This window comes from Acomys minous (genome assembly GCF_964271855.1).
Source record: "Acomys minous genome assembly, chromosome: 2".
Taxonomy (NCBI): Eukaryota; Metazoa; Chordata; class Mammalia; order Rodentia; family Muridae; genus Acomys; species Acomys minous.
In genome coordinates this window covers 49,774,724-49,798,663 of record NC_140484.1, presented here as the reverse complement: position 1 = coordinate 49,798,663, position 23,940 = coordinate 49,774,724, and the positions used below count along the sequence as shown (strand labels likewise).

The following is a 23,940-nucleotide window of genomic DNA, read 5'->3' as shown; positions in this document are numbered from 1 at the left end:
CACAAATACATAACAAAACAAAGATCAATGATTGTCCTATGAAACATGCATAAAACTGCCAACAGTAAAACAAAAGCCGGTATCATGCTACAAATTGAGAATGACACAACATTTTCAGGACAATCCTTTTTAAACTTTCTTCCTCTTGCATAAGGTGGTGGCGGTACTGGGAGGTGTGAGGAGGTTTTCTTTCTTTTTTGGGGGATGGGGTGGGTTATTCAGTAGGAGCAACGTAATCTACAGAACAGCCTGCTGTTATGTCATGCTGCTGTTCCTTCCTTTGCAAGCTGAACAATTCAGAGTACACTGGCTCTACAGATCCCTTACAGTCTTCACAACTGAAGGAGGAAAAGGAAGCTGCGTGGCTCAAGTACTTCTGGATCTAGAGAGGCAACAGATCTTTCCTGAGCCTGAAAAACGAGACTAAAAACACTCCATTTCCCGCTTCAAGGAAGGGATGAAATCGCCTGATATTCTAAGTGACCATTTTAGCCCAATAACAAGTTTAGCACAGTAAGGGTCACCTTGAGCTTCCCAGGGGGCCCTTGGACTTGGACTTCTGAACAGTGTCGGACCTGTTAAGGCTACAGGGATTATGGAGATGGATGAAGGCCTGCACCTGGCCAGGTGTGCAGTGCCGCAGTGATGCATGTGGTTGTAAGCTGACGAGGATGGACTTGTGGTAGTTCATCTTGTCACTTTGGCAGAGTTTAAAATCTCCTCAATGATGTGTCTGTCAGAATGTTTCAGAGAGGTAACAGAGGGGGTGAAGATCTGCCCTGGGTGTGGATGGTATCACCCCATGCCTAGTGTAGGGGCTCAGACAGAATAACAAGAAAGGTAGCCAGCTGAGCACCAGCACCCTGTGAACACTCTGAACTTGTAAGCCAAAAATGACTCTTTCCTCCTTTAAAAAAATACTGAATGGTATGAGTTGGTTTCTTTTGCTGACATTAAACAGAATTATTTTTAAAACAGGAGTGATCAGTCTTACTGATTATTAATTCTACATCAACCATCCATTTACTACAATATTCTCTTTCTAATCTAAGAGAGATGAACATAACTGTCCTATGAGAAGGCACTGTTTTTTTCACATACTGCTACATCTCTGGAGCTGTAACAAAGCAGACTTTAAAATATTTCCAAATAAATGAATCAAAGGCACAACTTGGTCATGTGAGGCATAACTAGGCTCAGGACAGCAATGCCTTGAGCATGAATGAATAATTAGGAGGACATAAAAGAAAAAATCCTTTGAGATTGTCTAGGCTCTTTTTTCTTCCAGTTATGACAGATAGAAGGAAGTTTATGACATCATGCAATTTATTGAAAATTAAAATAAAAATCAAGTATTTTAGCACATTAAATGAAATCACACTATTATAGATGTTTCCAAATGCTGAAGAGTTGTCTCATGAGCTGGGAGTGGTGGTGCATGCCTTTAAGGCCTAGCACTGGGTGGGGGTCGGGACACCAGAGGTAGGAGGATCTCTGTTAGTCAGAAGCTAGCTTGGTCTATATAGTGAATTCTAGGGCAGCCAGAGCTATGTGGAGACTCTATCTTAAAAAAAAAAAAAAATGGAGTTGCCTTATTCTGGCACATCACTAAAAAAAAAAAATTTTTTTTTTTTGTTTTTTTTGGTTTTTTGAGACAGGGTTTCTCTGTGTAGCCTTGGCTGTCCTGGACCCGCTTTGTAGACCAGGCTGGCCTCGAACTCACAGCGATCCACCTGCCTCTGCCTCCCGAGTGTTGGGATTATAGGCGTGCGCCACCACGCCCGGCTTTACATCACTAAAATTTATGTCACAGAATCTGAGCTTTAGAACAGAAAAACTGTAACCTAGGTAGCGAGAAACTTCATAAATGGAGGGTAAATCTAAGACACTCAGCATGAAAAGGGTATATAAATGAAGCCCAGCACCACAAGTGAAAATTCTGAAGCTTTCCCAACAGGAATGGAACTCTGAGGCAAGCAAAACTGATCGCACCCCACAAACAGAGCATAGCCCACACATTTTATAGACACGGAATTTCAGACGATTCAGAAGACCTATTGCAGATGAGAGTGTCAGCACAGTAAATTATTTCTGTCTATCACATGCCAGACACCATTTCAGAAAGTGGATTTAATGCACTAATTGAAACAGAAAAACCCGTTCTTTATGGAGCTAACAGAATCAAGCAAACCGAAATAAACAAAGTCAATTAACAAATAAAATAATGGTACTGGTTATAGTCCATGAAAAGAAAAAGACACCACAATAGAAAGAAATGATGGTCATAAATTGCATACATTTCTAGAACGGCAGTGAGAACACTGCTCTGGCAGAACATGAACTTACCAGTTTCCTATGCCCTGCTTTTTTCCTGTTTCCCTCAACTCTGAGCACTCCAAGTTAGGAACTGGGTACAGAACAATCTAAGAAAAGCTGTGAGGTTAGGCTGTAAGTCTGAGAGGTTAGGCTAGAAGTCTTGCTGTCAGAATGCTATGAGTTTTCTTATGAACACCATGCTTGCCTGACAGGCTACAAATATTTTATCAAATATATATATCGGTTTTTTGGGTTTTTTTTGGAGACAAACTCTGTGTGTTCCAGGCTGGTCTCAAACTTAAGTAGCTCAGGATGTTATTGAACTCCTGATGCTCCTGCCTACACTTCCCCAAGTGCTGTATTACAGGAGTTCACTACACTTCCGGTTTGTAGAATACTAGAAATTGAATGCAAGGGCTTCATATATACCAGGTAATCAATCAACTGAGCTACAGCTGCAGCTCCTTATTAACACACACACACACACACACACACACACACACACGCACACACACACGCACACACACTTCCTAATAATAATTTCCTAACTCACTGAGGTAGCCACTGTTTTGTGAAGTTTGCAGTATAAGCAGAATAATGCCTTATTCATTCTTTGGTGAGCATGACATATAGATGCTAGCTCTCATTACTGTCAGACTTTCCCACATGCAGCCAAAGAAGGAAACATCTTTATTTGTGTTTAATTTTAATGTTCTCCACTAGAATTTTGGCAAATGAAAAGAAATTTCACGTAACTGTAACCCTAAAACCTTCGGCAGAGCTGGTGTGTACTAACACAATGAAAAAAAAACTTGGGCCAGAGGTAAAAGGTTTGTAGTGTGACATCACTAAGCAGGACATAACAAGCCTCTTACAATAGTTCTAAACAAGAATTCTCCTCTTAGTAGACAGCATGACACTTAATAGCCATTAGTGTTAAACAAACCGGCACCTTACAACACAGCGGAAAACTCCAGAAACCCTGAAAATTGTTACCAATTAAAATAATACTCGCTTCAATTTTCAAACACACAGTCCATGGCGTCTCATGCCTTTGACCCCAGCACCCAAGAGGCAGAGGCAGGCAGATCTCTTTGAATTCCAGGATAGTCAGGACTACCTTGTCTCAAAAAACAAAATAAACTATAGATACAAACACATACTTTGCAATGTTTCACATACACTTATATCTGTGATCCATCCCACACTTGGGAGGGGTAAGATTAGGAGCTTGAGGTTAGCTTGTGTTATAAGACAGACACCTTGTCTCAAAACAAACAACAATAACAAAACCACAAAAGTACTACCACGACTACCAACAACAACAATAAAAAGTTTTTAAAAGGAGGCTGGAAAGATTACTCTGCGGCTAACAGCAATTTGTTGGCAGAGCACCCATAGGGTTGTTTATGGCCCCCTCATGGTAGCCATCTAATATTCTAATTTCAAGAGATTAATTCAATGCCCCTTTCTGTCCTTTGTGGGCATCAGGCATATATACAAGCAAAACACACACATTAAAATAAGAATTGGGCATGGTGGCAGATACCTTTAATCCCAGTACTAGAGAAGCAGAGGTAGAGGGATCTCTGTGAGTTCAAGACCAGCCTGGTCTACATAATGAATTCCAGGCAAGCTAGGGCGACATAATGAGACTGTCTCAAATAAAAAATATGTACTTTGAAAAACTCATTGCCAGTAACTGGGCCCGGAGGTGCACATCTGTAATCCTGGCACTCAGGGAGGCAGAGGCAGGCTGATCTCTATGAGTTTGAGGACAGCCTGGTCTACAATGTGAGTCTAGGCTACATAGAGGAATCCTGTCACAAAAAAAACAAAACAAATCATTCATTGCAAGCAGTTTCTAAATTAGTTTTTTCTAACAATGGGTTTCGATATCCACATTCATTTTAAGGTTTTTCTATGTAGCCCTGAAATTCACTCTGTAGACCAACTTGGCTTCTAACTCCTGAGTGCTGGGATTAAGGCGCGTGCCACCACTGCCTGGCTATAGGAACTTTAAAAAAAATTTTTTTTTTCTTTAAAACCTCCTTTGAGACAGGATCTCTTATTCTATATAACTCTGGCTAGCCTGGAACTTACTATGTAGGTAAGACTTGTTTTTGCCTCCCGAGTGCTAGGTATTTTTGAAGCTGTATCTTTCAATCACTAACTCAGAATCTCGAAGGACAGAGCTCAAGGTCTGTCCCCCAGCCCCTCTGGCACATCCAGTTCAGCACAGCTGACAAACTGTTGGGAGGCAGAATGACCAGAGCTGAACTTCAGAGCTCCAGTCCTGTAAGTCACATGTGGTAGCCACTCTGCACAGCAGAAGAGGAGTGGGGGTGCGTCTTCTCTGTCTACAGCACGTCCATAGAGTTGGGGTGGGGCTCTGGCTCCTACTCCCACAATCACACATAAAACTAAACCAAACCATGGCTGGAGAGATGGTACTGACTGCTCTTTCAGAGAACACGAGTTCAATTCAGCACCCCTATGGAAGCTTCTGTCTTTAACTCCCTGTTGCAGGGGACTCAACATCCTCATTCAGACATACATGCAGAGAAAACACCAATATACATAAATTTAAAAATAATTTTAAAAAAAGATTTATTTATTTATCACCTGCATGCCAGAAGATCTCATTATAAATGGTTGTGAGCCATCATGTGGCTGCTCAGAATTGAACTCAGGACCTTTGGAAGAGCAGACCGGGCTCTTAACCTTTGAGCCATCTCTCTAGCCCATAAAAAATAACTTTAACAAACAAATAATAATTAAAAAAACAAACAAACTAAACCAAATCAGGCCAATTCTCAGTTTTTTCCACCCCCCCCCCCAAAGACAGGACTTCTCTGTGTAGCCTTGGCTGTCCTAGACTCACTTTGTAGACCAGGCTGGCCTGGAACTCACAGCAATCTGCCTACCTCTGCCTCCCAGTGCTGGGATTAAAGACATGTACCACCACGCCCAGCTGCCTAAGCCTATTTTTAAAAATACAGTAACACTAAATTTGAATGAAATAAGGAAAAGCTCAACTTGATTAGAAAATCTGATGTGGGAATTGACTGAAAAGAGTTTTCTAGAACTAGAATATTTTATAAGATGGAGATTAAACAGTGGCATAATTAAAAAAAAAACTTCAAGTGAATACAACATATACACCAAATGAATATATTTGAATTGTAAAATCCCTTATAGCTTACACTACTCTTCAAAATGTCTTCTCTACATTTTCCCCCTCAAACTGTTTCTTCAAGAGTAAAAGTTTACTACCTCTCTCTGCAAATATTCCTACCTTAATCACTGAAAATGTGATCAAAATCCAAGATGCATGTTAGCTTGACTATTAAGAGTTCTTCCTAAAAAGAATGAATAGCTTAGACTAATGTTACGATTACCACTTAGTTGCCCTCTTACTTAGGAATTCTATTGTTTCAGTTAAAGGAAACTCTCAACATGGAAAACTACGTATATTAGCAAAGGGGTCCCAGCTTGTAGAAGCCACTAAGTCATTCTTTCACACAAATAGTATGTATACTGACACAAAGGAAGCTTAGAATATTCAGGTGCAGGTTTTCTCTACACTTGAATTTTCTTATGTTCACAGAACAAGAAGGCAAGACACATTACCGTGCATATCAGTACCAGCAACTTTCAGCCACAGCATCCAAATAGGAAGTTAGCCAGCAGACAACTTTGCAGCCAAGCAAGGTCCTAAACAAAAAGTCTCTTTGTACAAAAGAAAAATGTTTTGCTTTAAAAAAAAAATTTTTTTTTAAGAAAAAGGCTGTAACTGGCAAAATGTTTTTCTCAATGCTTGCCCCAAAGTACAGTGTTGTAACTTCCTATCCAGATGCCCACTGCATCAGTCACACTGCGCACAGATGCCCATGATGCAGCTCCACTTCCAAACCTCAAGTGTGGATGCTGCCTTTCTTTCCATCTACTTTAAAAAAGTTTTCTAAAGCAAATCAAAATATTTTCCAGACTCCACTCTTTTCAATGCTGAAACTAAATGTCAGTTTGATTTTGTGTTTAATGGAAGGCTTCTTCCCCCACCATGATAGCAAAGTATATCACTAATAACAAGGATATAGTCAAAGTTCTATCTCCTTTGCTGTCATAGTTTTAATATCAACTTCAATATCACATCCTTTAAAATGTTTCTTTTTGTTTGTTTTTAATATATTTTATTAATTTATTCATATTACATCTTAAATTGTTATCCTATCCCTTGTATCCTCCCATTCCTCCCTCCCTCCCATTTTCCCCTTACTCCCCTCCCCTACGACTGTGAAATGTTTCTAAATCCTAAATGAAACTACTTATGTGATCATCTGTATCACTGGTACAGCAGTTGCAAGTAGGGACTTTGAAGTCTTTGGTCCGTGTGTGACCATTCTAAAGCCAGGTTGTTCCACTTGAGCTAGTACCTAATTAATGATTTGCATCATGTTCGAGTATGGTAAAAGCCCCCTAAAAATTACCCACATACAGTATGTCTGCATGTGTTTTACATAGGAAGACACCACTAAAATTCACTCCTCAATTCTGAAATGCCGTGCTCTACTTGATGAAAAAAGGACCCCAGAGGCAGAAAATTGCAAGGGTCTATCCAGAGCGCAAGTTAATTCAGGATTTCATTGGTATTATTAACTATACATATATTTATTAAAAAGCTTGACTTCTTGGCTTATGTAACATGTCTGTCATAAAAGTTAATAAATATAATTTATTTTGGAAAAACATGACTATTACTCAATCCAAATTAATGGCATCTCTCTCTCTCTCTTTTTGTTTTACTTTCTGATATATGCACCTCTCTGAAACCTAATTATGGTAAATAGATAATCTATATTTCAGTATTAAAAATATAAAAGCAACATTCAGAAGGGCCTCTGTGAGATAGGACTGCTTCTAGTTCCAGGAGTTCTAACTGTAAGCCAAATATACCAAAAGTCTTATTTTTAAAGGCAGAACAGAAGCTTCCAGTATCAGCTACCCTAGAGTACAACTGATCATCTGGCACCTGTCTTTTCACACAATGAACAGACTGACTTCCAGACTAGCAGAGCTCCCATGAACCGACTTTCAAATGCTGGTTTGTTGTTTGCAAGGTAAGTGCTACTAAAGAGGCTGGGTTGAAACTGCCAGGGACACAATGTCATTAACTGCCTTGACAGCAAGGAGTCAAAATCAAATGCTCTGGCAAGCAGAAAGCAAGAGCAACGAACATGTTCTTATGAAGACTAGAGTGTATTGTAACACTAAAGCTACTGGGGAGGTTTCGATCCCTTTGTGTATTTCTGTTCTACTGAGGTGCTTGTGTGCTGTTTGCAAGCAGGGGCTAAGATAACTTCATCAGTATGACACTGTGCTCCTAACACTATTAGGGACTGCTAAGGGTTATATAGCTCACTACCTTGGACATCAACTATTCCCTTTCTGTGTAAAAAGTGACTCCAGTGTGGAATGTATTTTTCAAAATCTGAAATATTAGCCAGGCAGTGGTGGAGCATGCCTTTAATCCCAGCACTCGGAAGGGAGAGGCAGGCAGATCTCTTGAGTGTGAGGCTAGCCTGGTCTACATAGTGAGTCCAGGACAGCCAGGGCCACACACAGAGAAACCCTGTTTCGGGAAACAAAAAACAAAAATCTTGAAATATTTGCAATGAAAAAAAAAAGCTATTTGCTTTATTTATAATATGGTATTTTTCTTCCAGAGATGAATAAATTCAATACTTATTTGTTTAAATTATCAACTAACATGGGGGGGGGAGCTTAAAAATATCCCTCCGTAGATTTAAAAGGTCAGAAACAAAATAACTACTTTATATATTTGAATTACTTGTGATTTCACAAAATTTCTATCTTTGTAAGTAAACATGTAAGATTACTGGCTCATAAGGTAACACAATTATGATTCTGCTATTTTATTATCTTAAAATCATATAATCAAGGATACTATGAAGGAGTTAGGGGTGCTAATGATCAGTCTAAATGAAACCATTTCATATGGTTTTTAGTCTTTCTTTTTAAAATTTTAAAAATATTTCTAATTATTTTATGGGCATGAGTGTTTTACATTCATATATGTAAGTGCACTTCATGGCTGTGGGAACAGAAGGTGTCACTGGATCCCCTCAAACCGGACTTATAGTTAGAAGTTATCACATAGGAGCTGGGCACTGAACCCTGGTCCTCTACAAGACTGACTTCCAGCTAGTTCTCTTAACCACGGATCCATCTCTCTTTAGACTTTAATTTTTGCAGTACTGGGTATCTAACTCAGGGCCTCAGGTATACTAGTCAAGTTCCCTAAATTGAGTAAGGTCAGAGTCTTCTTATAAATCCAGCATCCAAGCTGCAGAAAGTCCCAACTAGAACAGCTAACATTTTACATACAACTTTGGAGATATATCTAGTGACTTTAATCACCTCCCACTCCCAGCATGCAGGTGATGCTGGGGCTGAACTCAGGGATTTGTGCATGGAGGGCACGTGTTCTATCACTGAGCTGTAATAGTCTTCTCACTTTATCTTTAGAAAGTAAGAGTTTCCCCACTGATGTGTATTTGGATTTAGTACCACAGTACAAATGGAGTGAACTTTACTAATAACATTAATCAACAAAGCATCAGCATATTTTCAAATTCTTGGGAGAGCTGCCACACTTAGGATACCTTCCCCACTGCTTAACAATTTTTTTTTGTTGTTGTTGTTGTTCGTTTGCTTTGTGACTGGGTGGGTCTTGCTGTACAATACTGGTTGGCTTGAAACTCACAGATATCCTCCTGCCTCTGCCTTTAGAGTGCTAGGATTATAGGTGTGAACTGCCACATTGGATTTTATTTTATTTTAGCTTATTTATTTACTTATTTTGGTTTTTCGAGACAGGGTTTCTCTGTGTAGCCTTGGCTGTCCTGGACTCACTTTGTAGACCAGGCTGGCCTTGAACTCACAGCAATCCACCTGCCTGTGCCTCCCAAGTGCTGGGATTAAAGGCTTGTGCCACCATGCCCGGCCTTATTTTATTTTTTAATTTGCAGCTTAATCTCTAGGATAAGGAGCCTTAACTGTTACAAGTCAATCAACTGTTCAATATGTCTAAGCATCTGAAAGCAGCCTAGCAGTTGAGATAAATTTCAGGTAGATTTACATCAAATTCCTGTAGCTAGGCTGTTATTTTATAGGTCACTGGAAGCATACTTTCATACTGCTTTCTAAAGCCCCTCATACCAGCTACATAGGTTCAAATTAATAGGTTAAGTGCATGCTAGAATTGAGAAGCCCTGAACTCTACATACAAGCTTTTAACCATATATATATATATATATATATATATATATATATATATATATATTTTTTTTTTTTTTTTTTTTTTGAGACAGGGTCTCTCTGTGTTAGCCTTGGCTGTCCTAGACTCACTCTGTAGACCAGGCTGGCCTTGAATTCACAACAATCCGCCTGCCTCTGCCTACCGAGTGCTGAGATTAAAGGTGTGCACCACCATGCCCAGCACTTTTAATATTTAAAAATTTTTATTTTCAATTGTGTGGGGGGGGGGTTGAGTATGTACGTATATAGAATTTGGTGCCTGTGGGCACTGAAGGGGGCACTGATCCCTGAAGCTAGAAATAAGTGACCCAGCATAAGTGCTAGTAATTAAACTTAGGGCCTCTGGAAAAGCAACAAGAGCTCTTTTATTTATTTAATTTTATTTGCATTGGTGTTTTGCCTGCATGTGTGTCTGTGTGAGGGTGCCAGATCTTGGAGTTACAGACAGTTGTGAGCTGTCTTGTGGATGCTGGGAATTGAACCTGGGTCCTCTGGAAGAGCAGTCAGTGCTCTTAACAGCTGAGCTACCATCCCCAATGTAACACATTTTTAACAGTGTGTGCGCGCGAGAGAGATTAGAGGACAACCTGTGGGAGTTGACTCTCCCCCTCTACCACGCGGTCCTGAGGACTGAGCTAGGGTGACTAGGCAGGTGGCAGGTACTATAACCTGCAGAGGCATCTCAAGGGCCCGAGGGTTTTTTTTTTTTGTTTTTTTTATGTACAAGTGTTTTGTGTGCATATATGGTCCATGCCAGAAGAGGACATCAGATTCCATTATAGATGGTTGTAACCACCATGTGGTTGCTGGGATTTGAACTCAGGACCTCTGGAAGAGCAGACAGTGCTCTTAACCATTGAGCGATCTCTCCAGCTCCAGTTTTTAATTTTCTTTTTTTGTTTTTTGTTTTTGTTTTTTGAGATAGGGTTTCTCTGTGTGGCCTTGGTTGGCCTTGGACTCTGAGATCTGTCTGCCCCTGCCTCCCAAGTGCTTGCATTAAAGGTATGAGCCACTGCCACCCAGTCTCCAGTGTTTAATTTTTAAGTAATAGTCAAAGCTACATCTAAAGCTTATGCTGTGTAAATGGTTCACTCAGCCTCACTCAAGTATATTAATTTTCACAGGGACCTACTGGCAACTTAAGTAGAAAAAGGATGGTTTAGTAATTAGTTTCCATTTTAAGAGATGTGGGGACAATAAAGATTTCCACCTCATCCTCAGTTACAGCCTCTTTCTTAACATTTTTCTTTCTATTAATGTGCAAAAAAAGTTACAGACTTGCCTTGTGAGGTCGAAAATATAGATACAGGCTGAGAGGAAGAGGAAGAAACAAAGGAATCTGAAAGAAAATATACAGAATGAAAATTTGACAACCCCACACAGGAATCTTAACTTTAACGTTGTTTTTCTGGAGGGTCAAACGTCATTTTCCCTGGGCTTATTTATTCCGATGACTGTTTTCACTCACCTGCTAGTGACACCTCATTCTACTTCCAGGATGCACTTCTAGAAGTTCACCAAGTCAGTCTCTTCTAGACAAACATCATCTCCTTGAGGAGGAAAGAGGAAGCCCTACCACTTCACAACAGCCACAACCTCAAGCGCACATGCTCTGCTGCTCTCTGGCAAAATGGTTTCTAAGTAATAACTGCCACTTGGTTTAAATCACTTCCAACTACATTTAGAAGCCTTAAATAACTAAAATAAGTACTTAATATATTTAACTGACAAAAGCTGACCTCACTACTTAAAAAAATAAAAACAACACAATTCACTAGTCAAATACGCTAAATGAGAAATCTTTCGTCTTTGAAAATCACACTCCTTCAATCTGTCAACATATAAAAAAATGTAACATACACATAACATCCACCTTTTATCTGTTCTACAAACATGCTCTTTGGGTAGTCAATACTTCCAGGAATCCATCCTACAAAGTACATATATGTATATATATGTACATATATGTACAAGGACGGGTGAGTAAGGACATCCAGTAAGGACACTGGTTTTAAGTACTAGAAATAACGTAGATGTCTCCCAACAGATGACTAGCTAAAAAACTTCTAAACAATTAACTTGATGCTCTGGAAAAGAATAAAGTACAAGTAATGCCTTATGTGGTGGTGCCTACCAGCAGCCCAGTGGGCCAGGATGCTGAGGCAGAGGATTATCTAAGCTAATGGAGGTAACAACTTTACCCCATTCCTTCCTGGGGGAAAAAAAAGTGAAGCTATATATACTGATATAGCCTGCATATTAAAATATTAAATATAAAAATATGTTCACTGTGTTCAGTGCAACAGAAGGGACTGACAGAAGGGATTAAAAAATAAAGTCTGCTGTGGTGGCGCACACCTTTAACCCCAGCACTCGGGAGGCAGAGGCAGGTGGAAGGCTATGAGTTTGAGGCCAGCCTGGTCTACAAAGTGAGTCCAGAACAGCCAAGGCTACACAGAGAGACCCTGTCTTGGGGAGGGAGGGAGAGTCTAGGGTGAAGCCAGGTGTGGTGATCTACGCCTTTAATCCCAGCACAGGACTGGGAGGCAGATGCAGGCAGATCTCTGTGAGTTCAAGACCAGCCTGGTCCACAAAGTGAGGCCAGGACAGCCAGGGCTGTTACACAGAGAAACCCTGTTTTGAAAAACAAAACAAAAAACAAAAGCAAGTCTGGAGTGAAACCCAACTTGGTAATGAAAGCATGTAACCCCATCACTTAGGAACTAAATGCAGGAGGTCAGTTCACGACAGCCTGGTACACACCAGATTCTGGCACCTCTGCCTCTGTCTTTCACACACTCAGAGCCATGAATGGCAACACACACCATTAATCCCAGAACTCAAGAGGCAGAGGCAAAGGCAGGCAGATCCTTGTGAGTTGAGGCCAGCCTGATCTATATAGAGTTCCAGAACAGCATTTGTTACATAGTGAGACCCTGTTACCAAAAAGAAAAGAGAAGAGGAGAAGGAGGAGAAGTCGTTGCCTGGGACAGAAGGAAGATTTTGTTTTTTGGCACTTAAGAGAATATCATCTTTCAGAAAAGAAAAAAAAAATATATATATAACACACACACATATACAGAGGGAGAGAGAGAGAGAGAGACAGAGAGAGAGACAGAGAGAGAGACAGAGAGAAAGAGAGAGAGAGAGAGAGAGAGAGAGAGAGTGAGTGTGTGTGTGTGTGTGTGTGTGTGTGTATCTTGATGAGTGGTGGCACATGCTTTTAATCCCTGCAGTCTGGAAGTAGATCCCAGCAGCCTATGAATTTGAAGCCAACATTGTTTACAAAGCAAGTTCCAGGACAGCCAGTTATATAGAGAAATCCTGTCTCAAAAACAAAAAAAGAAGTCTCCTGAGATAGCATAAAACCTGATAATCCAAGTTCAATATCCAAACTCACATGATACAAAATAACTGACTTCCACTGATTCCCATATGCACACTGTGATATACATACATATAAATACAGACATACACACAAAACACTCCTCCCAAATGTCCTAAATACATAAAACATTATACATGAACTCCCCTTTTTTTCTTTCAATTACAAAAATGTTTTTACAAATTGAAATTATATTTAAAACTAGAAGACTGCTTTAAACAACTAAGCCATAGCAGTATCTGTAAGTATTAATTAAAAAAATATTTTATAACATACAGAGCACATTAAAATCAAGGCAGAATTTGGTGAAGACCAGATAGTCACTCATGAATCCAAGACCAGAATTTTTATATTCACTTTTAGGTTGCTTTAAGATGAAACATCACAAGCATTCTTAGACATAAAAATCATTCCCCCTCTTTTTGAATGACTTATTTTAAGTTATTTGTCTCTACACGTGGGCATGCAACATGAGTTCTGGTGCCTGCAGGGTCTAGAAGAGGTCACTGGATCCCTAGCACTGGAGTCCTAGGCAGTTGTGAGCCACCCAGTGTGGGTGCTGGGAACCAACTCTGCAAGGGCAGAAGGTACTCTTAAGCTCTGAGCCATCTCTCAAGGCTCTCCTCTTTTTTAGAGGAAGATGTTTACTATCTCTTGTTCAGTATTTCCAGATGGGTTCGTTTCTATATGCAATTACTGTCAACATTAAATCTACCAACTGATCAGTTTAAATCTAAAACAGCTAGGAGTAGTGGAACACAACTATAATCCCAGAATTCAGAAGGCTGAGGTAGGACTGTGGGTTTAAGGACAGTTTAGGCTACTTAATAAGAACCTGTCTCAAAGAATAAATAAACAAACAAAAATAAATAACTCTGGTAAACCTGGTTGTAGGAGGACCTCCTTTAAATAAGCCCCATGGGGGGGGGGCTATGAACCTGTCAGTTGTCTGCCTGTTTATTTCTATCATATGCCCCAGCCCAGTGGAAAATTCCACCCTGCCAATTTGTATGCATAGCATCTGTTCTGATAGAGAACAGAGATAACCAGCAGTTTGCAACAGTATTGCATGAGGTTTCTAACTTACAAAAGCACATTATATTCCTACTCAAATCTACCCTGCAGGTAAGTGAACTCTAGAATGGTCATCTTAATCCTCTAATGCTAGTGGAGTAACTTTCTGTAACGTTCAATACAACAGCTAGTCTACTACAGCAAGAGACATCAGAGGAGTGTGAGAAGTTAATGCTTAGGGACTGCCACTGGGGTAAATAAAGATCACTCCAGAAGAGATTTTACAGGGGCCAAGAGAGGGGGTGGGCCATGGGGCGGGGGCAGGCATTCTGGAGGGAAGGATCTGAGCAGATTCCAAATGCCTTTAAATATCTAAATGATATATTCTGTACAGTGAGGAGTCACTGAAGGGTGTGACACTATCATGTATGAGGTATTTTTTGGAGGGTGGGGGGGCTGTTTTGTTGGGAGACAGTCACACTATGCATCCTCTGAGAGTGCTGAGGTCACAACCATGTGTACTACATCTAGTTTTCACCCATGTTTTTAAAAGAGCTTAGATCTCCACTAAATTGGAAAGCTCCTGCATAAAGTCAGACATGATAGCCCACACCTATAATCTCAGTAAAACAAACCAACAACCAATTCTCAATATTTTGGCAAGGTAGAATTGAGACAACTTAGATTCTTCTGTTTGGATGCTAGAAATTAGAGAAAAACAGTCAAAGATAACTGAAGAAGTGGTAAGTGGTACACCTGTAACTGTGGAAAACAAGACAGGAGGCTCCCTGTAAGTTTGAGGCCAACCAGGATGGGATAGTGTGACCCTGTCTAGAAAGAGAAAACTGACGGAGCCAATGCCATCAGTGAACACAAGGAACAGCTTACACTGTCTCTTTCAAGGTTTAAGGCAGGATCTCATTGTGTAGATCAGGTTAGCCTGGGACTTGGTGTTGTTTGGAAATTAGTATTTAATCAAGATAGATACAAACTGGTAATCCTCCTGTCTCAGCCTCTCATATGCTGGGTAAGATTACAGGCATGTGCCATGACCACTGACTTATATGGTGCAGGGGACCGAACACAAAGGCGGCTTTGCGCATCCTAGCCAAGCATTTTACCAACTGAGGTACCTTCCTAGACCCAATGCCCTCTTTACCAGCCAAGAAGTCATGCAGGGTATCATGCTTTTCCATTATCACTCTTTTAACTTGAAGAAGATGACAGCTTCTCAGACTTTTCTGGCTTTATACTCTTAGGTGTATGGTGTAGGTGTGTGTAAGCATGGAAGTTTGAGGTATGCAAACCCATATGCAAACATGTGGGGGCCAGAGGTAGACATGTGGTGTCTTCCTCTTTGTTCTCCACTATTTTTACTCCTCACTGAATCTGGAGTTTGCTACTTTGGCGAGGCTGGCTGGCCAATGAATTCGAGAGCTTGTCTCCAAAGCTCCCTGCCCCCAATGCTGGGGTTACAGACATGTGCACCAGACACAGCTTTTACATGACTGCTAGGGATCTGAACTCAGGTCCCTGTGCTTGTACCCACTGACATCTCCTCAGCCCCTGATCTTGACAGTTTTGAGGAATACCAACCAAGGTATTTTTTACAGAATTTCTTCCAACTTAGATCTGACATTTTTTCTTCTGGTCAGACTAGAATGATGGAATGCCACTGAGATGAAGGGTAATCATAACCTTTGAAGGAACAGCACTAGTATGGTTTGCCAGTAGTGAGGAAAGTCTAGCTTAGGCTGCTTGCAAAGTTTCTTGAGGGCAGCTCTGTTCCCCATCCAAGTTGCACTAACAGGCATGTGCTAGGAGACTGGACAACTTGCAGGAGTCAGTTTTGTTTCTACAAAATGGGTTCTAGGGACCCAACTTGGACACGGAACAGGCTTGGCAGTAAGTACCTTTACTTGCTAAACTAGCAGTTCTCAATCGGTGAGTTAAGATCCTTCTGGAGTGCCAATGACTCTTCCACAGGGTCACCTAAGACCATCAAAAAGCACAGATATTTACAACTCATGTATACGGTGTTTCACCTGTGCGCCAGAAGAGGGCACCAGATCTCATTATAGATGGTTGTGAGCCTCCATGTGGTTGCTGGGAATTGAACTCGGGAATTTTGGATGAGCAGCCAGTGCTCTTAAGCTCTGAGCCATCTCTCCAGCCCCTACAATTCATAACAGTAGCAGAATTACAGTTATAAAGTACCAACAAAAATAATTTTATGGTTCAGGTCACCACAACCTGAGGAACTATTAAAAAGGGTCACAGTGTTAGGAAAGTTGAGAACCATTGTGTTAAGCCATCCAGGTTTTTCTTTTCTTTTTCGAGACAGGGTTTCTCTGTGTAGCCTTGATTGTCCTGGACTCACTTTGTAGACCAGGCTGGCCTCAAACTCAGAGCGATCCGCCTGCCTCTGCCTCCTGAGTGCTGGGTTTAAAGGCGTGTGCCACCATGCCTGGCTCCATCCAGGTTTTTCTTAAACATTGTATTACTTTTCAGGTATGGTGGTCATTCCTTTAATCTTTTTTTTTTTTCTTTTTTGAGACAGGGTTTCTCTGTGTAGCCTTGGCTGTCCTAGACTTGCTTTGTAGACCAGGCTGGCCTCGAACTCACAGAGATCTGCCTGCCTCTGCCTCCCGAGTGCTGGGACTAAAGGCATGCACCCCCACCGCTTGGCCATTCCTTTAATCTTAATATTTAGGAGGCAGAGAAAAATGGAACTCTGAGTTTGAGGCTAACCTGGTCTTCAAAGAGTTTCAGGAAAGACTTTTTTCAAAAAACAAAACAAAAAACAACATCCCCAGTGTGTGTGTGAACTTTTACTTATTTATTTGTTTATGTATGGAGGTTGGTGTGTGCCAGGCACCTAAGTCAGTTCTTTCTTTCTACTATGTGGGTCCCAAGTATGGAACTCAGATTATCAGGCTTTGTGGCAAGCACCTTAACTGATCTACTTTGCCACCCCTAAACTACCAGGTTGACCTGTTTACTTTATTCAGCTATAGCTAACATTAACTATTATATTTTCTGTTTGCTTGCTTGGTTGGGTGACTGGACCATTTATAGCTGCTTCAAATCCTAACTAGAAGCGGTATATATGCTTGTGTGAAAAAAACTGAGCCTTAAATTCCTTGATTCTAGCCAGTCTATGAGCTTGACTATTGCTAACTTTGGGTGCGTGGCTTAATTTCTCTGGGCTTGTGTCGCCACCTAGGGCGTGTGTGATATGTCATTACCTAACTCACAGATAAACATAATACAAGTCTTTCTTCTATTGAATATAGCACCCGTGGGGATGTATCTATCTTCCTATCTCCCACAGTCCCTTACAAAGAGCCTTAATATGCTTGGCTGATGAATTACTACATAGCATTACATTACATTAAACCGTAAGGTGACAGGCAAATGTTCACTTGTCAGAAATATTAGCCAGTCCTGGCTGGCATGCACCTGCAATCCCAGCTGCTTGAAGATTGAAGGTCTGAAGACAGCCTGTGCTGTGAGTTTAAGAACAGCCTGGGCAATTTGGTGAGACCTTGACTAAAAATAAGAGAGCTAGAGATGTAGCTCAGTGGCAGCATCCTTGCTTAGTACTCACTGAAGCCTAGGTTCACTTTCCAGTCAGGCAAGGATCACCATCATCAAGTATGTCTACTTTAAATGTAAACCAAAGCCAATGCTTGCTGTTGAAAGACTATGACGTAACAGGACAAAAAGAGCTATGTATTAATTTTGCTTAGTAAGTTTTTCATAGAGCCAGGGGTGGTGTTGCACACCGGTAATGCCAGCACTAGGGAGGCAGAGGCAGGCAGATCTCTGTGACACCTAAGGCTACACAGAGAAACCCTGTCTCAAAAAAAACCAATAAATAAATATTTTTTTCTGTAATACCCTTCCACATATCCTGCCAATGACCCATGAACCTGTCCTGGTTATGTTATGAAGATGTGTCTATAGGAAGTAGTAAGTCAGCTGATTTCAGAAAAGAGGTAAGAATATTCTTTGAAATGAAAAAACAAACAAAAAAATGCTTGGCGGTGGTGGCACACACCCTTAAGCCAGCACTTGCGAGGCAGAGGTAGGCGGATCTCTGAGTTTAAAGCCAGTCTGGTCTACAAAGCAGGTTCCAGGACAGCCAGGGTTACACAGAGAGACCCTTCTCCAAAACAAACAAACAAACAAACAAACAAACAAGAAAACCCAAAACAACAAAAACTACCACAAGATGGTCCACCTGCTAATGAATGACTTTCCCTAAATGAAAATCTTATATAGCAATTTAAAAAATTCTTTCTGAGCTAGGTATGGTAACACTTGCTTTTAATCTCAGTACTTGAAAGGCAGAGGCAGGGGCAGGGGCAGGTGGTTATCTGTGAGTTCAAGGCCTGCCAGTTACATAGAGCTCAGGACACCGAGGAGTAAAGCCTGGGGATGAAGACAATGAGGACAACATCAACACCACCACAGGTTCTCTCTGGAGCTGCAATACGAGAGTCGGTTTTTCGTAAGTCACAGATACACAATAAAAAGACCTTCATACATACATAATAAAAAGACCAATCGGGAGCAATAGTGTCATAGCTTAAGATTTAGTGTATTCATGTCTTTGAAAACATCTACTACAAATCATAATCAGTTTCTCTTTTTGCAGTATTGAGGATTGAACCCACAGTTAGTACATGCCAGGCAAACACTCTATCGTTTCATGTTTTTCAAAAGCCTATAAAGTTTAGAAGGCTAAATTCATCATCAACCATAAAGCTGAAGACAAAACACACTTGGTATGCTTGATTACGGCACACATAATCACTAACATAAAACTTATTTGGAGCCAATGTAATTCTGCCAAGAACTAGGAAATGGTCAATTCTAAGATTATAACTACTTTAAAGAGAAGTGTCTTTCAACAGAAATAATGCTTGCCTCAAGCAAAACTGATAAACTTGACTTTCTCTTTTCCTTTAATGATGTGTCACTAATTCCTGTATTACCAAACTTCACTTTACAAGCACTTGCAACAGTCACCTGAGTAAAACAGGTGACTGGCATATCACAAGGAAAAACTTCCTCACAGACAAAGTCAATAAAGCAATACTATTCCTGTTACTTTTTTCAGATCATCTTTAAAATACTAAAAAGCAAAAAGGGTTCAATACAAAAGCAGTACAAAGAATGAATGAACAACAACAACAAAATAAAATCACTAAAACTCTTACCCTAAACTTTGTAAATAACCATCTAGAGATCTCAAGTTAGGGTTAAGGTGCATCTATTAAACTTATGTAGACAAGTACTTTAACATGATCTGAGTAGTTAAGTTATTTATAAATTTGACTTCAATAGAAAAATAGCATTCCAAAAACTTTTTCTTTCCCAGGAATAATGAAAACAATCAAGTCAGCTGGGTGGTAGTGACCCATGCCTATAATTCCAGCGCTTGGGCAGCAGAAACAGGTGAATCTCTGAGTTGTAGGCCAGCCTAGTTTAGGGAGCAAGTTCCAGGACAGCCAGGGCTACACAGAGAAATCCCGCCTAAAAACACACACACACACACACACACACAAAACCGAAACAACAAACAAACAAGTCAGTGGGTGCATGTAAACTGTTCTGATATGACCATTCTTGATATCTTTTATACACATTTGGCTGTTACAGCATTTTCTAATGTATCATAACTATATTTATGATGGACAGAAAGCTACAAAAAAACCAAACCAAACAAAACAAAACTTAAACATACTGATTATGCCAAGGCACCTAGGAAACAAGTTGCCCCCATTCTTGTTTTTTCTGAGATAAGGTTTCTCAATGTAGCTTTGGCAAGCTGGGACTTGATACACAAATCAGGTTAACCTTGAACCTGTCTTTGCCTTGTAAATGCCTGAAGTTATTAAAACTTAAAAAAAGGCTGGGCAGAGCTCTGGAGGGATGGCTCAGCAGTTAGGAGCATGCTGCTTTTCCAGAGTACTGGGGTTCAGCTTCCAGCACCCACACTAGATGGCCCACGACCACCTGTAATTCTGGTTCTAGGGAGAACCTGAAACCTCTGGCTTCTGTAGGAACTGCACTTACACGTACACACCTACACATACATATCACGTTTACAAAAGTGGCTGGGAACACATAGCTCATTGGTGGAGACTGCATGTCCAGCATAGGCCAGGCCCTGCATTCACACCTCAGTACTAGTGAAAAAACAAATTTTCTTTTCTTGTTAAGGAAGATTGGGGTTTTTCACTTGTAATTCAACTACTATTCTATATGCAGATACTTTGTAACTTGCAGATGCATCAAGTATTAGGTATTATTAATAAAAAGTCAGGTTTGAGGACAGGTGTGGTGGCGCACGCCTTTAGTCCCAGTACTTGCGAGCTGCCTGGTCTACAAACCCTGTCTCGAAAAACTAAAAAAAAAAAATAAAAAAGGTCAGGTTTGAAGTAGTTTGCTTTCAAGGACACAAAGCAAAAGCATCTAGTTCACATTGCTGATGTGTATTTTATCCCTTCAAATTAATCACTATTATTTGCTAACATTCACTATGGGCAAAGCCCTTTCCACGTGCTTAATTTTCATACCAAGCGTCATCATCATTTTAATGGTGTGTAAACTAAGGCACAAAACTTGTAAAAAAAAAAAAAAACAGCGTTTTTGTTGTTGTTTTGTTTTCGAGACAGGGTTTCTCTGTACAGCCTTGGCTGTCCTGGACTCACTTTTAGACCAGGCTGGCCCTGAACTCAGATATCCACCTGCCTCTGCCTCCCGAGTGCTGGGTTTAAAGGTGTGCACCACCACGCCTGGCTAAGAACAGCTATTACAAAAGAGATAAACCCAAGGGCTGGCTCAGTGGTTAAGAGCACTAGCTGTTCTTGCAGAGGACCTAAATTCAATTCCTAGCCTCAACATGGCAGCTCACAACTGTCTGTAACTCCAGTTCCAGGGGATCTAACACCCTCACACAAACATACATTCAGGCAAAACATCAATGCTCATAAAATAATCATTAGAGACGGGAGGGGGGGTAGGAGAGAAGCCCAAAAGGCACATGCCTTTAATCCCAGCACTCTGGAAGCAGCAGCAGAGGAAAGAGGATCTCTGCAAGTTCAAGGCTGAACTGGTCTACACAGTGAGTTCCAGGCCAGCCATGGCTAAACAGTGAGGCCCTCCGTCTCAAACAAATAAAACCAAAATCACAAAAATTAAAAAGGGATCAACTAGAATTGAACTCAGGTGAATTTTGGTGCTCATATTGTTTGTTGGAAAATGTATGATGCCACCACTATGGAGAATCAGGAACAAGTATGACACAGACATCAATATAAACAGGTGGCTAGAACCCTTGAAATATAAGGATTAATACTGTTAAATACAAATTACATAGTTAATAGTTGACAGGCTGTTAGAACAAAGCATGGAGCTGGGCAGCACAAGCCTTGAATCCCAGAACTCAGGAGGCAGAGGCAGGTGTATCTCTGAATTCGAGGCTAGCCCTGTGTACAGAGCGAGTTCCAGGACAGCCAAGGCACAGAACACAACTAAATTTAAAGAGAGACAAAAGAAATAGTTACAGTAAAATATTTTTAAATTGCAAGATATTATTTGAGCAAATTTCATAAAGTAAAATGTAGCTTTATTTTGATATCATGATTTTCATAAGAGAACTCTCTAGCAAACTGTAAAATTTCAATGTCATAAACTATTAAAAGCATATGAATTCAGACATCATGCTGTAGAGATAGCACTAGATGTCCTTCCAAAGACCAGGGTTCTACCCCAGCACCCACAAGGTGGCTGGTTGTAATTGTCTGTGACTCCAGTCCCAGACCGTACATTGCCCTCTTCTGGCCTCTAAGGACACCAGATACACATGTCGTACATAGACATATATGCAAGCAAAATAATCATAAACATAAAATAAATCAGACAATATAGGTATTGGGCAATTCTCGCTCCAAAACGAATGCTACAAATTACTGTCTTTTTCACCCCAACCTCAATGTCTACCTCTGAAACTTTCAATGCCCTTCAAAGGCATTAGTCTGGGAAAGCATCCTGACCCCTCACCTTGTCTAAGAGCACCTGCCACATTGGGCCAAAGAATGCTGTTACTGCTGGGCGTAGTGGCACACATCTTTAATCCCAGCACCTGGGAGGCAGAGGCAGGTGGATCGCTGTGAGTTCAAGGTCAGCCTGATCTACAAAGTGAGTACAGGACAGCCAAGGCTACACAGGTAAACCCTGTCTCAAAAAAAAAACAAAAACAAAAAAGAATGTTGTTACTCATTTCTGCCTATAACCAGAACCACCATTTCTAAGCTTCATTATGGGACAGGGCAGTGAAGACAAAACTGTTTTGTTCAGGACATTAAGCAACACTTACTCTTAACTAAAAGTAAGATGAACTTAGGCATATGACACTCAAGGCTGACAGCAATGCTTGTGTATTTTTTCTATAACTACAGTAGAATTTTTAGGAATCATTTAAAATGTGTTAAATTTTAGAATAGCAAATTTCATCTTATTTTCATTTTGCCAAACTTTGAGCATTTCCTTTGAGAGAAGTAAGCACTGGGGAAGGGGCTACAATAAAACAGTGACTTCACTGAAGTATCTTTGTTTTTAGAGACAGGGTCTCTCAGTATAGCTCACCTAGGCTGGTGAACCTCCTGCCTCAGTGTCAAAAAATGCAGACCATAAGCAGACACTGAACTTGACTGAAGTACCTTTATACTTTCTGTTGCTGCTTTTTTGAGCCAGTGTCTCATTTTGAAGCCTGACTGGCCTGGAACTCTTTCTCTATAGATCAGGCTGGCATGTTAAGTTACAGAGGATCTATCTTCCTCTCCATCCCAGGTGCTGGGACTGAAGATATAGGCCACCACACCTAGCCCTTTAAAAAATGATTTGGCTGTTGCTTTGCTTTTCAAGACAGGGTTTCTCTGTGTAGTACTGGCTGTCCTGGTACCTACTCTGTAACCAGGCTGGCCTCGAACTCAAGAGATCCGCCCACCTCTGCCACCCTAGTGATATGGTTAAAGGTGAGGAGCATCAACGCCTGGCTTTTAAAACATTTTAGGTTAAAATACAAATGTACTTCGCCATGGCATGTGTAGTCCTGGCTGTCCTGGAACTCACTCTGTAGACCAGGCTGGCCTTGAGACTCAGAGGTCTGACTGCCTTTGCTTCCTGACTGCTGGGATTAAAGGCATGCACCACAAATTGCCAGTTTAAGATTATTTTATTACCATAAAAAATAGTGTGTGGAAGGTAGAGCATTGTGCTTAAGGAAGTCAGAATAAATGTAGGAGTTGGTTTCCTCCTTTTACCATGTAAGGCAAGGGTTCTAATGAGGTTGTCAGGCTACCCACTGGGCCGTTATGCTAGCCCCATAAGAGACTTTTATATTCAAGTAGTCACTTGACCAACAAAAATCTTGCACTGGGCCTAGGCATGGTGGCGCACGCCTTTAATCCCAGCACTAGAGAGGCAGAGCAGGTGGATCACTGTGAGTTCAAAGCCAGCCTGGTCTACTAGGTGAGTCCAGGACAGCCAAGGCAACCCAGGGAAGCCCTGTTTCAAACGAACAAACAAACAAAACAACAACAAAAAACAACACCCAAAAGAATCTTGCACTGGGACCACTGAAACTATTACTGCTTACTGGATATCAGGAAGTTGGTAGTGGGCAGGAGTTTATGATAGGATATTCATTTAGTGTGTATTTCAGGTGGTTCTTTCCAGCTTGTAAAGCTGATGATTCATTCAACAGAAACTTATTGAATTATTTTAGTAATTACATCAGACAGAAACTGTTTTAAGTGCCAATAGTGGGCTAAGGGTATGTCTCAGGGGTAAAGTGTTTAGCAACATGG

General features: G+C 40.7%; 1 protein-coding gene and 1 long non-coding RNA gene across 6 annotated transcripts in view; one reads left to right on the top strand and one right to left on the bottom strand.

The window, feature by feature from the left end:
- The window catches only part of LOC311586207, a 199,933-nt gene that overhangs the window by 13,892 nt on the left and 162,101 nt on the right, over positions 1-23,940 (top strand). The window lies entirely within an intron of this gene.
- The window catches only part of RTN3 (reticulon 3), a 58,570-nt gene that overhangs the window by 31,314 nt on the left and 3,316 nt on the right, over positions 1-23,940 (bottom strand). For 3 of the 5 annotated variants that reach the window (XM_084760414.1, XM_084760415.1, XM_084760416.1), the window contains one exon: positions 10,940-10,996. The exons of the other annotated variants lie outside the window; for them this stretch is intronic. In XM_084760414.1, the coding sequence (XP_084616540.1) occupies positions 10,940-10,996 (57 nt within the window). The remainder of the gene's footprint in view (positions 1-10,939; positions 10,997-23,940) is intronic. 5 annotated transcript variants of the gene reach the window in all.